Raw genomic sequence first — 16,333 nt, 5'->3', positions numbered from 1 at the left:
ACCTCAACCAGCCCACTGGACAATACTCTCTTTGGCTTTTTCTTAGCTTTCTCTGTGGAAATAACCAGCTCCTCCTCTTCGCCTTGATTTAGAGAGAAAATTTTGGAATATATCATAGTGACTGTAATAGGAGCAATAACATTCCGCCATGTGATCATGTAAAGGTATGATCGATTTTAGTCATTTTATCTCTCAACAATGATATAAAATGTTTGAGACTCACAATAAGTGGTATAACTGTTTGTGAAAACTAATGTTACCTTTAGGAATAGCCAGAGCAATGCTGATTGTGCAGGTGACAATGTGGCAAGAGTCAGTTTTACTTGCTGAGATGGTCCTGTTAACCAGTGGACAGGACTCAGTGTAAGGAACTGTCTCCTCACATTGAAGGTCTTGACAAGCACATTCCTCATTATTAACTCCATAGTCTGTGGCAATCTCTGTACTGTACTCTGTAGAAGTTGGGTGCTCAAGGAAGCGCCTGTTGTCACTCTTGTTCAAGGCTAGTGAAGTGGAATCTTGTAACTCCATCTGACTCATCAAAAGTTAGCCTTCAGAGAAGTGCACTTGGGCATTTAGGAACAGGTAGGAAAGAAAGAAAGAAAGAAAGAAAGAAAGAAAGAAAACATATCTCATTTTGGTTACAAGTACTTGGCTCCTTTCAATGTTTCTTCAGGTTGCTGTTAATCCTACAACAAAGGGACCCCAGGCACTGGATGCTCATGGAAATGCCATTAACGCCAAATATTTACCTCTGCTGAAGTTCCTACTTCATGTCCACGATACAATGAGAGAAAAATTTAGCAAGTCTCAATGTAAATGTCTCTCATGACTTTCCAATCTGACACAGAGTCTGCGAACACGAAGCCTGGCAACATATTACATCGACTCTTGAATGAGTTCGAATGCATTGCGTTGTCTTGACAACAGTGTCGCAATGAAACAGTCGTGCTTTAACATGACATCCCATGAACAATGAGTAACCAAAGTACCTAGCCAATGTTTACTTACGTTCAAGTTCATTTAAATTACGCTATTCGAACCGAGACCATTTTCAGCTGTTCGTCAGTCAAAATTGTACATTTTTGAAAATCAGGGTGAGATGCAGTGAGTAAACACGTTGCACGCTCAAAGAAAGTTTCTGTTGCATTTGTACACAGTAAATGTGTAGGTCCGTTGGACGTTTTACCTTGGCGTGAATAAAGCTATGATTTATGGCTGATTTGTGATTAGGCTATATGATCTCTTTGTTGTACTGCGTCCGACTCTTTATTTTGCCGAGTCTTTATATTTATATTGTGCTGTAATTAGGCGCATTGCATCTGCTGACTGTAAAAAATTTCGACCCAACGGCTTTGCTCATTTTGGTTGTAGACTCACCATGAATACCCTAAATTAAAGAATTCTGTAACTACTAAGAGTAACTTTTAAGGATCTAAGACGATAAATCGGAACCTGGAATCTGGAACGTTTCGGGGCATGGAAATGCAAAAAAATCCTCCGCAGACAGAGTTCCACAGAGAGGTCTGCCACAAGAAAAATCATTTCAAAGTTAACTGCTTTTCAAAAGTTTTTTTCTTTTCCTTTAACAGTTTAGGTTTTGTGGGCCGTGCGACTCGCCCAAAAGAAACGCCCCTGATGCACAAAGCAGCATCTCCCTATTCTGTAATCTAGACTACATTGTAGTTGAGGAAGGGGATGGTCAGGTTAGGGTTGTTGATGACATGAATTGGGTGTACACTTCGTATGCTTGGTACATCTGCTGTATCCATTAAGCTTATATAGTTTAATACTATAAATGGAATTGGTGTAAGAAAAAAAGGATGGAGAAACACGATGCATATGATCCATACAGCCGACCGGCGCGCAGAACACAATGGATTGTGAGCACGCTTGCTTACCATTATGGGTTAGATCGTGGGGTGGAAAATGAAATTATAGTTCTTGCAACCGGTTTAGATCAATACTTGCAGGAGATTTTTCATCATTTGGACTGTCAAGGGGATGGTAAAATCCCTGCCGAGGATTTTAGTATTCTTTGTGACATTTTGGGGCTAACTAAAGAATCCGATCTGGAAGAGTGCGCGGGGATATTGGATGATCTACCCAAAGAATTTACTTTCAGACAGTTCCATGCAAAACTGTGTGGTTACTTCAGCACTAAAGCTGGATGCCAATATGAAAACGGACGGCTACTCGTAGGAAAAGAGAGTGAGCACATCGAAACTCAAATCCGCTTGCGGAGCCCTTTGAGACGGCGAGAGAAGCTACTCACTTTGGGAACCAGTAAGCGGGGGGACAGGAGTACTTCTCCCACTTCAGATCGACACACGTCGGGATGCAAGCAGTTGGGGTCGTGCTCGAGAGAGTGTTACGAGGAGATCGTCGCCTTGGAAGAGGCCGAAGATAGGATAGCTAAACTGGAGGATGAAAACGCAAGTCTCAGAGAGTTAGTGGAGGACATGCGGGCGGCTCTTCAGAGTAGTGATGCGCGCTCGCTGGCTTTACAGGTAAGACTTTTTTGACTCAAATAATCGAGTCTATCCTGCTCAACAAAGCCGTTTCTGACGTGTAAGGTAATCAGTAATTGCAACAGTATATTGATGTATTAACCCGTTCTTCCATCAATAATATCCCCACATTACCTGCACATCACAGGTGGGACTTTGGAAAAGCCATTCCAAGCACAAAGCAGAGGGTGGCTGTTTCATCGCACATCAGAAGCGTACTGTTCAAAAGCCCAGCACCTATGGGAACTTGAAGAGCCTGCAGAGTTTTTTGAGAGAGGTTGAGCTGATTCGTAGCTCACGGGATGGTCAGATTGAGGAAGCCATGATCTTCAACCAAAAGCTGGAGCAGGAATTGCGCATCTCCAAGGATGCTGTACTGATGTTAGAGGAGTGTAACAGGACACTTAAAAAAGAACAAGTGGGCATGAGAAAGAAGGTTGAGGATGCCAGACAAGCGCTGCTCAGTGGCCTGAGTAAAGTTAAGGAGCTAGAGGCCAAAGCCAGCCATGTACCTGTGCTGCAGAGACATATCCGACAGCTGGAAGTGGAGCTCCTCTATTACAGGTAAGAGAATGTCTCCGTGTACTATTGCTTCCAACATGCTATGCAGGAGATTAATGAGAGGTTACATTAAATGCAACTACATGAAATTCTCACAAGCCATACTGAAGCCCTTCAGCACAACATTATGATGCATTTCTCTTTTTTTATACACAACTTTTCTATTGATTATTTTGAACAAACTGTGCAGAGGTGTGTAAAATACTGTCAGTTGTAATAATCACATTGTAGAAGCATTTCTGAAACACAGCTGTAGCAGGTAACTGCAAATCTCATTTAACATTCAAAATCTGTCACACTTTCTGTGTTACCTTGTATGACACACAAGTTGTTAAAATTCTTCAGAAACGATTAATGTAGTAATCATCCACACTTAATTGTACATATATGCTCTACCCTACAGGTATTTGTACTTCTCTCACAATTTGAGCATGTAGTTTCATAGATACCTTCTGTAGTTATTGCTGAGAATATATGGTGCAAGACAAATGCTTCACTCTAAATCTGGGTGGATCAGTGTATCCCCTGTTTCTTTAGGTGTATTTAAATATTGTCATGTCCAGAAATCAGGTTGCCATATGAAATAGGTTATTAAATTACTATCTGAGAGGAACTGGTAGGACTGTTCACATTGCCAAATCAGCAATCTGGAATGTTCTTAAGAAAAAGGAAGCAACTGGAGGAGTTAAGAACAGGTGGAGAACAGGTTGTTCAAAAAGATAAATGCAATGGATGCAGTAAGCAAAAATTCCAAAATTACAGTTAATCACCTCGAAGGAAGCGATGAGGCTGCAAATATTACAAATCCCTGGTAAGTGCAGAAGCTACACAGCAAGTTGTAAGCCCTTCATTTATAGCATGAACAAATAGGCAGGTTTTCAATTTCCAGAGAAATACTGAGATTAGCCACAGGAGTTCTGAAACAAGGACCTATGGACAGATGACACTAAAATAAACATTTCTCAGAGTGATAGAAAAACTCAGGCATGGAAAAAAAAACAGGAGTCGCCAATGACCATAAACATACTTCATCATCAGTGAAGCATAGTGGAGGGAGAATCATGACTGTATGGCTGTTTTTGAAATGGGCTCAGTGGTCTTTATTGATGTCTTGACTGAAAATGGCAGTGTCAGAATTCATTCAAAGATATACAAACACACATCTGGTCTGTTTAAAAAAATACCATTAGACAAAATGGGCTGTAGATGACTGTGCAGCATGACAAAGACCTGAATATATACTGTGTGTTAAAACAGGACTTCATCAGACAGAAATGGTGGAAATTGTTAAACTGGTTATCACCAGATCTGATTTGAGGGCAGAAAACATAAGTAAGGAGGAGTTAGCAAAAAAAGCCTTTGTAAATTATCAATTTGCAAGCGCTGGCAAAAAAAAAAAAAAAAAACCTGTCTAACTTAAAATCGTTTCTTTTATCTGAATATCAGTTTCTTGTCGGTGCAAAAGAAAATTTCAACTTCTTGTCCACTTGCTTTCAGAGTGTAATGCACATGTATTGTGGCCAGGCACATCTGTGGAGTCTTTACAGTATTATTAGTCTTGAGCCATAGGTTGATACAGTCTAGTTGTTGCTTATTACATAACATTGTGAGTCACATAAAGCATAATGAGTCACTATTCTCTCTCTGATAAAATGGCTCCCTTGGTGTTATTGGCTGACGCTCTGGTGAACTGTGCCAACATATATGCTATTTGTGCAGGCTTTATGTGGTTCTCTCTGCAGAGTTAAAACCGTGTTTTGTTTGGGCTCGTTTAACAGGCAACGTGTGTGGCAAGTGGGGTTCCCATTTTGGTTGACTTTAAATGTGGACAGCTACTGTTGAACACTGCACATTTTTTAGGGAATTTGGGGTTTTATGCATACTCTGTTATTGAACTTTTCTTGCAGATAGCCACATAATTAATGTTTACAGGCTGTTTGACTATCATTCTCGCAATACCAGAGTTTATATCATCTTAGGTTTACGCCAGCATTCCCGTAAATGTTTGTAAATTTTTAGCTGTCGAGTAAATTTTAGACGTTCCTCTATTTTGTACAGCTCCTGTGGGTCTCCCGCTAAAACAGAGGCCTTTCACTCTCAGTAAAGATGCACCAATATCCTCATTGCAGAAAAACACACATGGCTTTAAAGTAGAAGGTAACATTTTTAACATTTTTTGCAATAACTAAATTTATCCCCATGATATACAGTGCCCTGAGTGTCAAGAGTAAAGCAGCTTCTATTTTGTAACATTGTATTATTTATGCAGAGCTATTAGTTGTAGTATCAGAAAGAATTGCATAAACTGATCATGTCTCATATTAGCTGCATTTTTCATCCAATTTGTTTTCTGCTTAAACAAAACTGTGGATGAGATCTGCAGTCTATGGTATAGATAGCATGTGTTAATTGATAAAAAATAGTAACTTACTTGATATAACTGAGACCCCTGTTTGAACCCAGTGGTAGGTAGTGGGCCCTCCGCTGATTGAAACGTTTAACAATTCATCATAAACCTTCACAGTCATACCCCAAGTTATACTAATCTATGTAAAGTTTCTGGGCTTAGCCAAGAAACCCTCCCTGGCCTCCTCCATTGATGCTCTTAAGCCAAATAATTCATTCACCGCCACAATGGAACTGACACATCAGGAGAGAGCTCCATTCAGCCAAGAAAGGCCTGACCTAAACAAATTTAAAGTTCCCATCAATCTTCAAACAGTTCCCCTGCATTCTCTGCTCTCACATAATAATGGATGAACACTCCCTGGATGTATCCTAGCAACTAGTTATCGTGCATTCTTGAGTGTTTGCAGTCCATTTGATTTCTAGAAGGATTTGGAAAAAAAGAGGAAAAACAATTAAAAGCAGTATTTTCTTCAGTCTCTTTTTCCTAATTGCTTATAAAATCGAATTTTGGTCAACAGTTATCAGTTCATCTACCATTTTTTTTCAGTGAGTATTAAACAAAAATAAATAAATAAATAAAATGGTATTTATTTTACAGAATGCTTCTACAACTCTGCTGTACGTTACTACCAACAAGACAAAATAAATAGACTCATTCACAGCCAAGAGCTGCAAGGGTCAGTACATAATGGTCAGGGAGCAGATGTTGAGAAGTTTACCGCACTCAGCCATTCCAAAGGTCTGTAGAGATTGGTCTGATGATACACTCCACCTAAACCTGAGGGGATATAAATTTGTGTTAGTGTTTGCCTTACTAACAGAGATAATGGTGTGATGTAGAGTGCACTGTCCAGTCTTTAAGATTCATCTTGAAATCAGACATAACAAAATGCATTAAAAAAAAAAAGTACAATCTAATTTTAGTCCTTACTCTAAAACATATCATATTTTTTTCCCAGTATAGTATACTGGAACTGTGAAGTTTTTCTAAACCACTCCTACAAATTGAGTGCGTGCATCTTTCCCATAGCTAAATTTTAGTTTTACTCCATAGTTATGAATAGAGAATTACTGAAGCAAATGAAAGAGATGCTGTAATAGTTATGACTGTTTGAACAACTTACAGACATGTCAACCAGTGTTACATGGGGACATATAAATGCACATTGTTTTTGACCACATACAATGTGCTCTGGCAGTTTTGTGGCCTTGTCAGGACTTTAAGATCAGAGAAGGGGGTTTCCTTTTGGAAGCCAGGCGCCCAGAGGCGAGCAATGAAAAGCCTCTGGAGCACATCCAACGGGCGCTCAGCTGTTTGGAGACAAAACATGGAGGGCAGCTTTTGATGCAGCTGCCAGGGGTAAGGAGGACACTGGTCATGCACTGTGGGTCAGTAAGTGATCCATTCATACTCAAGGCATCGCCTTTTATTTGAGGTGAGAGGTGTGTCCACTCAACATTTTTCATCTCTCTTTGTTCCTCTGAAGTTCAGCATACACGTGTGTGTGTGTGTGTGTGTGTGTGTGTGTGTGTGTGTGTGTGTATGTGTGTGTTAATATATTACCATAGTAATACAGTAACACATATTGCTGCTAAGGCACTGTGGTTTGAAAGCTGTGCAATAAAAAGTTGATTGTATTTTGGTATTAGTGAACTCCAACATCAGTTTATCTGAATGATGGTTAACTCCTTGAATGATATACACCATCATTTTAAAGCTGCTTTTACTCTTAGTTATCTTTTATGTTTTATTACTGTTCTGTCTTTTATGTTATATTACTAAGTGGAAGCACAGTGTCACATAACTGGATAGTGAAGGACAAAGCTGTAGTTTACTGTTTATTGTTAAATGCTTGAGGGCTACATGTCATTATACTAGTTTTTATTTGTTAAGGTTCATACAGAGCTTTTTACTGAAATAGTGTGTGCTTTGGGAATGGGAGTTATGTTTTTGCCGTGGCGTCGAGTCAGGAATAGAAAATTTTGGAATTTCACTGGCATAGATATGTTTCCTAAAATTCTGGTATTGTGACATGTATAACTATACGGTTTCTAAACAGCTCTATGTGACAGGGAAGAGGGAAATGCTGAAATGCTCAACAATTTTAGATTCCTATGCATGTCAAAAATGACAAAAGAAATGAATTATCTCAATTTCCTGAGCTGAGACATCTTGATAAATTTTTTATTTCTGGAGGGGTGTTTCAGTATCAAATGTCCCTCTAGTGTTTCATGTAAAAATATCATAATGCAGATCTGGAAATGATCAGTGTTTGAGTCACCACAAATCATTTGTGGACTTTTGGGGCAGTGGATAGTTGTGATACTTTCATAACTGGTGCTGCTGGATGCACTGAGGAACATTCCAGACAGTGGGAATATCAGTGACCTCACTCAGCCTCCAGGAATAATAACAATTAACTCACCAAAATGGACATGGTTTAAGACAGCTACTGTTCAAAATTGAAATAAAAGATATCATTTTATATATGTAAGCAGCAGATCATAGTTTTTTTTTTTTCATTTCCACAAACAAATACAAGACTTTATTCCTCTACTCTACGACCAGTACTTGAAAAAGATGTCTTGAGCCAGCATCCACAGACATTGTTGCATAACATGTCCTGAATCCCCTTTGGCTCTAACGGAGAGAGGAAGTGGAGGAAGGTTGATACTGGGGCCAGATTTTGTTGAGAGAATTAATGGGAACAGTCCCAGTCTGTTGGGTTGATTTCCATGAAAAACAGGAGATCCATGTGTTTTTGCCCTGGGGCAGTTTTCCCTATCCTGAAAAGCAAAGCAGGTCTAAATCATCAGTTGGGCTTTTAAAGAACTGAGGGCCAGACCTGCAGACAAAGAAGATGGGCGTCTGGGAGAGGAACAAAAAAAAAAAAAAAAGAAAAAGGGCTGGAGGAGGGGGAAAGACTGACCATCTGGAGGAGGAGGCAAACACTCAGCTGTTTGTTCGCCAACGTTGTCACGTCACAGAGGAGATGGATTTTGAGGCCCACATGAGTCAAAAAAAGCCTGTACTGTCTTTTGGTGGTTTTAGCCCCGCTTCACATATACGTTAGGGTAACGACAGGAAACACAAACAACTACATAAAAAAAGAAAAAGGAAAAAATAAAAAATTAAAAAGAGATTAAATTCTTCCCCGCTTTATGCTGTTTTATGTGTATCAGATGTTACATTGCTCCAGTTCATGCCTCAAGTTCACACTGTAGCAATGGATTTTTATCCCTGTAAGACAGTCAGTTTGGGTTGTCTCAGGCAGGCATTAGTGCAATGTATATATATATATTTTTTTTTTTCATACATAGTCTCTAATCATGTAATAATAAGCCAAGACACGAGGAACCAAACGTGGTTTTCAAGTGTCCTTTGATAGTGTAAAAGCAGTAGAACGACCAGATATTTGCCTCGTGTCGTTTAAAAGAATCGAGAGTATTTTGTGCTGCAAGTGTTTCCATCACATGTTGGGTCACCAAGCACTATCACTCTCTGACACTGGGGACCCACATTCAGATGTCTGGAACCCTTTTCTTTTTTTTCCCTGCACTGTTGTTCTTGTGAAGGCTTCAAACCCCACTCTTTCACATCGGCTCATTTTCAGCATGGAACATTTCCCTTCTCTCCTCCCTTCCTCTGGTCTGCAAACCTCAGCACTAATAAAATGTATAAATTGCTTTGCAGTAGAAAAGTCTGTCAAAAACCACATGCCCTTGTCCTTGTCTGTATTTCTTTCCCCAAAGTACTTGTATAAGAAATGTTAGCTGTCACCTAACATATGCACAGAAATGAGGTCTTGAGAAAAATGTACGACCAGCAAAAATTCTGCAGTCCATCCTCTTTTTCTCTTCTCAGCTCTAATACTTTTAGACCAATGTGAACACTGCTGTCATGTTTGCACCATGTTTAGACTTTCATAAGCCATGTGTGTACTCCCTTTGAAACTGTTTATTGGGCTGACATTGTAATAACACAGCCTGAAAGCTGCAGTCGGTCCTGATTAATCACCATCTGCATTCACTCCGAATCTGGTCTCCAAAGCAACCCCCACAAAGCTCAGGTGATTTTTCATACATCTCTCCCCCCCAGGCTCTAATGGAAGACTCCTGTGAGGACTATGGCTCAGCCTTGGTATTCCAGCCCCTGTACACGTGCCCTCTGCTCAGTTAACTTACAACATTTAAGCTACACCAGGCTTGTAGACTACCTTTTACATACAATATCATACTGTGGCTCAGAGTTTATTAACAATATCTGAACACTTCTAAGTTTGACGTAATTTTGATATATCGAGGATTGCTTTTGTTTGAATACTTCATTGCCTGACGCTTTGATACATGCCTTTTATTTTATTTATTTTTTTCAATTTTATTTATTTATTTATTTTTAATGAACACACACAGATCCTTTGTTCCATTAAAATTCTTGGCGGAGAGAGGGGTAAAGCAAGAGTGCAGTGGGAAGTTCAGGTCTTGCTGTAATAAACACAGGAAGTGGCCGGGTGTCCTCACTCTTTAACCACTAACAGCTGGGATCACAGTGGCCTGAGAGCATCACTCATGTCCACAGTCAGTACGGTTAAAGGATCCAAAATCCTGTTATGAATACCTCAAACTGTAAACATAAACTAAGAGCAACATTTTTGCTGCTTGTCCTGGTGACCCCATTGGAGGGTCACCCCACAGATAAATTCTGTGTCTTTTTCGGACTGACTAAAAACCCAGCACCGATCTAGCACTATGCTCTCGCTTCTCCAGTGTTATTATGATTCAACTTTGTCTTGCATCTGTTTCTGTTTTGTTTCTTGCATTTTCCTTTGAAATGAAACATAAATCAACTGGTACTTTGTGCAATACAAAGCGCATTAACCTGACACAGCGATTGCCATCTCGTTTTCCTTTATTTTCGTGCCTCTAATTTATCCCAGAAGTGGCATAGCAAGGCCATTCTTGGTTGGTATTTTGTGCCTGGATTGTTTTCCCTGTTCTTATTGAAAATGTTGTTTGAAAAGTCAGATGCAAAAAAAAAACTACCACCATGGTGGACTCTTTGTGTAAATTTTATGCCAAATTCCCTGTTGAATTTAAGCTCAGTACACAACAGTCTTGCATTTTGTTTGCCACATTGACAGATAGTTCTACAGGCTATGCAGACAGATCAGGAAACATTGCAACATCCTGCTCTTTTCCACTTAAAGTGAAACATGATAAGAAATTCTCTGTTTTGTCTTATGGCCACATCCTTGAAGTCCCTCTCTGGTTCCTACTAAATGTTCAATGTGAAATGATCTATTTTAACTTCAAAAGCCACTTCACAAGTGTACGGGACAACTAGTTGACTGACTTGATCCAAGGAAAAAAAAAAAAATCTGGAGACATCACAAGCCACTTTTTGTTTAACCTACATATTCACACATGTCTGTGCAGTTTAACACAAACAGCTTGAAAAATTGTTTATGCTAGGCTGGCTTTTTGAAGACAAACATCATGAAATCGAGGAGAATGGAATGAACAATGACTGGGACAGCTAACAGATCCCAGATGGTTGCTCTTTTGGATATAGGCACTTTATGGTTGTTGTTGTTGTTATTCAGACAGTTAAAAAGAGCCAAAAGTGATGAGACAAAACCTTAAGCAGTCTCAAACTGAGACACATGATTATGTAATGAGATGGGATTTTGGATTGCATGGACTGTGCATTTGACCTTTCTGTTTTTATCCCCTGTTCTCATTACTTTAGATCATCACTGAAATTGGATTTCCCTCCCTCAGGCAAGAGGAATTATACTTTATTGTATTTCATAACCAGTGATGCAACTTTTCCATTCTAGATTGGCTAGACTCTGTTCACAGCCTGCTTAAAAGAAACATAAATGTGTGTCTGGTTAGATACTGGATCTGACAATGAAATCGCTCCAAGATATACTGGAATAGATTTGTGTGACAGGAAACCACCATTTAGCTTTTTGATCTTTTGGTTCTATATATTTCAGTTGTTTCATTCATATATCTATGGTATGAATTAAGATCCCTCCTATAGTATTAACCCCCAAAACAACTGTGATCCTTCACTGCCAAATTTACCATGACAAAAAATCCAGCTATTTTTCTGTCCCTCAGAGGGAATCCCTGTATTGGTGTAAAATCTGTGTGTCCACATTGACATAAAGCTTGTATGGCTCATTTCCAAAGCGTCATACAATATACACTGATCTCATCAGCAATTGCCCCAGTCCGTGAATTAAAATTCAGTTAGTCGCACAGACGTCTGTATTTTCAATCTCCTCACTATTGCCTGTTCATTTTCTTCTTAATGGATCCCCATGGCAACCTGTGAGGCCTGTGTCTGGGTCCCCCTTGTATTCTCCTTAGAAAGTAGTTGCTGTTATAGGCCCCAAAGCTCCTCTAAAGCACTTTCATTTTGACTCCCTAAAGTGAGACAAGCCACCCCCACACACCAGCTTCAGTCTGACTGTGTGCATCCACTGTGGGCTCCCAATTACTCATTCTACATTTGTCATAAGCCTTATACACCAAGGGACAACATTAGTACATACAGGCCAAATGTATTGTTTCCCTATGGAGAAACATGCCTCACGCCAGCAGGATATGAGCATGAATGCACCCAATCTGGATTTCTGTTTTTTTTTTTTTTTTGTCTTGTTTTGTTTTGTTTTGTTTTTTTCTCTTTCCTGGATTCAAGCTGCTGAAAATGTATTTCTACAGCTTTTTTCCTGGCAAGATATTGTCATCTGGAAACACTTAGTCCCCGATTCACAAGGGCCCCTATCGTATTTCCTCCAGCGCAAAAGGCTAGGAAAACCGCCGAACTGAGATGTAGCAAATAATTGAAATCTGAGAATTATATTTATCACATACCTGGACACTCTTATTTTAGAATGTTTGTTCTAAAAACTCATCTGACATTTTTTTTTCAGAATTATTGAAGCTGTTCAGATATTTAGTGAAATTTAAGAAATTAAAAATTTAATTTGTAAACAGATATGAGGAACAGAGTAATAAATGACCACTTTCGATAGGTCTTGAAAATTTGTACGATATTTGTAGACAATACCTCATTCTGCATATAGCTCATAGCCAGAGTGGTCCTAAACTGCTGTACTGTCTGCTGGCTTCAATTACCAAGGGCCAACTCTGTTTTGAGAGCTTTATCGCAAGTGCCAATAAAATTATTATGGTGGTTATGAATGTCACTTACTATCGTCAATATCATGTTACTCTCTATTCCTTTGAAGTTATATAACAGCTAAAAAAAAAAAAGGCCTCGAATGTTTTGACATTCAATTTTGAAACATTTCATTCCTCAACTCATAAACTGAAGATTTCATCTACCTACAACTGACTTGTTTTTGATAATACATCTGGCGGAGTTATTAAATTCTGTAGTGTCTTTATGAGCCTTAGTCATCTGAAATATTTCAAATTGTTCTTCGTTCCAGGTCTGAAATGTCTAAAGTCCAGATTCCATTCAGCAGCGGCGGTGGCAGCAGGCAGCAGAGTCGACAGAGTTGGGTAGATACACAACAGGACCGCTGCTCACCGACAGGCCACGCAGAGAATGCCTCCGACCAAAGTAAGACGCTATGTTGTCATGCTCCAGATGTGCTTCAGTGTAAGAATCTATTCCACATTTTCAGGACAGCTGTATTTTCAGAACAGCGTGAATGTTATTCTAGCTACAAGCAGAATTTGAAGACATTAGCACTAACGCTGCTGCATCAGGGACACGTCACGGAGTCCGAGGGGTTTCTTGTTTTATTGGGGGGGGGTTTTCCCCCCTTATTTGATTGATGTTACTTTGTTTGTCAGTGGAGGAACAGCTTTTCCGTTCGGTGGAGGGCCAGGCTGCATCAGATGAGGAGGAAGAGCGATGGACTGGGGAGCAGCAGAGACAGGTGGATGAAGTGAAGAGAATCTTGACCCGGCTGTCTTGCTGTGGAGACAGGTGGAGTGTGCTGACCCCCTCATATTTACACACAAAACATCACCGCTATTACATCACTTTCACTAATACAAGATTTTCTAGATGTCTAAATACTTCCTATTTTGCAGAGATTTCTTTTCAGTTCCACACAACCACATGGACATGTACATGCACAAACATGAAAAATTCATTGAATGTATTATTTTAATCCTCAGATGTGATGAAAAAGCAGTGAAGAAGCTTCTGTCACATTTTGGGGACTCGAGTGCTGAGGAAAGTCAGAGTGCCATCCTGGAACTCCTGGAGAAAGTCACCAGACTCAACAAACAGCTAGAGCTGAAAGAGAGTCAGGCCAGAAAGGCTGAGATGGACATGGACCAGGTAGAGCTGGCTTTCAAGCCCACATAGCCATGTTACACCATATGACATATACTGAGACCTAGTGATATACTGTTTTGTGTTTTACTAAGTGACACCTGAAATTTAAATACTTAGTGGTCAAGATTTGGAGTATAGAGTGGCCAGCTGCATATGTCATTACTTCTGACAGTGAATGTCTATTAGTCGGAGAATCAGAGAGTAATTATATTTATTGCTAGTAGTGGTGAGATAACAACCTGATAGAGAAAAGATTCACCATCTATATATGTATGTAGATATGTATGTATGTATGTATGTATGTTATTTGCTGCTATAGATAGCAAAATATTTTGCCAGTGAATCTTACTGAAAGTTGGGACTTTAATAAGTTGGTATCAGGATATTGACTGTGTAGGGCTCAAATAGCCGTAATTTTAAATCTGACCAAAAGTAAACCCTTTGATGAAAATGTCACTGTTAACTGGACTCTTTGTGGCTGGTCCTTTAGCCTATGTATTAAGAATGCACTGGTCTGTGTTGGGTCTGCCTTTATTTACTGTACTAACATTACAGCACTTTCTGTTCTGTTCCCCCTTTATATTCTGAATCATCTTGAGAGGGAGCAGGGGTGTAAAATTAGATTACATAGGGCTGAGTTACAAAAAGGTTGTTTTGAAAATGGAAGTCTTCAAAGAGAAACCACAGCAAGTGGTGAAGCCCTCCTGCCCCCGCCCTAGCATGCAGCTGTTACGTGTGTGTGTGTGTGTGCACAAGTGTTCAACTGTTTCTCACTCCTGTGACCACAGAAACACACCCTTAGGCCTCACATCACACTGTCTATATTGTAAATAGAGTGACCAGCTACAGCTGATCTGCACTGTACTTGACCTGAATGAGGTACTTGCAGATGACATATCATTAACTCAGGAATTTTTTTTTCTACATTTCAGGCTGGTACCACACACATTCAGTCTAAATAAATTAGAGCAGGGAATTTTTGGATTGTCTGGATTGCAGAGGACTTCTGTAAACATACATTTAACCATGTAGAATAAATTTTATGCCTGATCTTGGGTCAGTCTGTGTAGGTGTATTTTCCAGCCAAGACTAATCCATTTCCTTCCCCTCTCTCTCTCTCTCTCCGATGTTCAGGTGAAAGGCTCCCTGATGCAAGAGCTGCAGCAGAAGGCTGAAGAAACAGAGCAGTTGCACAGAGAGCTGCAGATGCTGGAGACTGAGAGGGTGCGTCTGTCCCTGGTTGAGGAGAAGCTCATGGATGTTCTGCAGCTCTTGCAGCAGCTGCGAGACCTGGTCAGTCAGATACAAGATACTGATTGGCTGTCAAAACTATGCAGGATTTCTCTACCTGAGAGCACCCCGCGCTCTTTTTAATGCTGCACAAAATAGCATTTTTTTTCAGGGAAGTGAGACATTGGTTTAAGGAAGATGTTCTTGACTTGTAAATGGTCTTGGTCTTGGATTCATACTGAACTTGGACATCGGTAAGAATGTCCCACTGTGATGTATCATTTTCAGAGTATCACTGAAATCTATTTTCTAATTACAGAAGGTATCAAGGAGATCTCTAGGGAAGATTTTGTTGACCACTTTAGAGTCTTGCAGTGACCCCCAACATGGTATGTCATGAAACTCTCCAATCACAATAAACAGACAACAAAATTAGTGTAACTCTTGTCAAATCATGCACTCATTTTAAAATCATACAAGATTATGACTGAACGACTGAATTAATGTGCTTTGTTTAACAATACTTAAACTTTTTTCTCTCAGGGAAAGCTCATATCCTAGAAGTACTCAATGCTCTTTGTCATGAGCTAGCAGCATGTGAGGTTCTGTCCAGCAGTGCAGCCCTGGAAAGAACACAGAGCCATCAGTCTCTATGCAACTCGCTGGTCATCTCCTGCTAGACACTGCTGACACCTAGTGGAAAAAGATTTTCAAAAGGGAGATGGGGGTCTTCTCCCTTACATGGGGATGGTGCCATTGTGGAGTCTGTGAACGTGCTAGGTGTTAGCAGCTTAGTACTGTATGTATTTCTTTGTAACAGATGTTCGTTTTGGAGCATTTATTGGTGTTTTTCAGTAAACTTTGTAAGGTTTTATGTAGAGAAATGAAAAGCTGAGATGTGTAAAATGTCAGTGTGTAAAATTGCGTAGCATTTTTTCTTTCGTTCTCCTGTTACATACATTGTATAGTCTATTATTTTCTAAATTTGTAATCATGAGTTGGTAAACTAATTTGTAACCGGTTTTATACTGGGTTGTATTATGCCGGATTGTAGTGTATATTGATGTTGTTATCAAGACCCCTTAAGCTCTGAGCATTACATTGGGAGATACTTGCATGTCTGCACAAACTGTATAGTGATTAAGTGGTTCTGGTATTAGCGTGAACATTAGTGCTAAAGATAGTCAAACCTGAAGCTATGTGATGGGCATTTTTTCAGTATAGTGTTATGACTTTAGTAAGTTAATGTTGCAAAGGAATTGTACAAGGGTTCATTATATGAGGTGAGGAA

General features: G+C 39.7%; 1 protein-coding gene across 1 annotated transcript; it reads left to right on the top strand.

Moving 5' to 3' along the window:
• Positions 1–1,823: 1,823 nt before the first annotated feature.
• Positions 1,824–15,722, top strand: efcc1 (EF-hand and coiled-coil domain containing 1). Its single transcript, XM_030778689.1, has 8 exons — positions 1,824–2,510; positions 2,659–3,074; positions 12,950–13,083; positions 13,320–13,455; positions 13,650–13,815; positions 14,947–15,105; positions 15,362–15,431; positions 15,586–15,722. Exons 1-8 carry the CDS (start codon positions 1,824–1,826, stop codon positions 15,720–15,722), a joined length of 1,905 nt encoding a protein of 634 aa, XP_030634549.1.
• Positions 15,723–16,333: the final 611 nt, after the last annotated feature.

The sequence above is a fragment of the Chanos chanos genome, chromosome 6 (assembly GCF_902362185.1).
Source record: "Chanos chanos chromosome 6, fChaCha1.1, whole genome shotgun sequence".
Classification (NCBI taxonomy): domain Eukaryota; kingdom Metazoa; phylum Chordata; class Actinopteri; order Gonorynchiformes; family Chanidae; genus Chanos; species Chanos chanos.
Note: the sequence above shows the minus strand (reverse complement) of the source record. Positions and strands in the feature narration are given on the sequence as shown.

Excerpts from the sequence above, each read along its gene's own strand:
- efcc1 (XM_030778689.1), top strand. The coding sequence starts at position 1,824 with ATGGAGAAACACGATGCATATGATCCATACAGCCGACCGGCGCGCAGA. Across the intron at positions 2,511-2,658 it reads CGCGCTCGCTGGCTTTACAG|GTGGGACTTTGGAAAAGCCA; the intron begins GTAAGACTTTTT and ends TGCACATCACAG. Across the intron at positions 13,456-13,649 it reads CTGTCTTGCTGTGGAGACAG|ATGTGATGAAAAAGCAGTGA; the intron begins GTGGAGTGTGCT and ends TTTAATCCTCAG.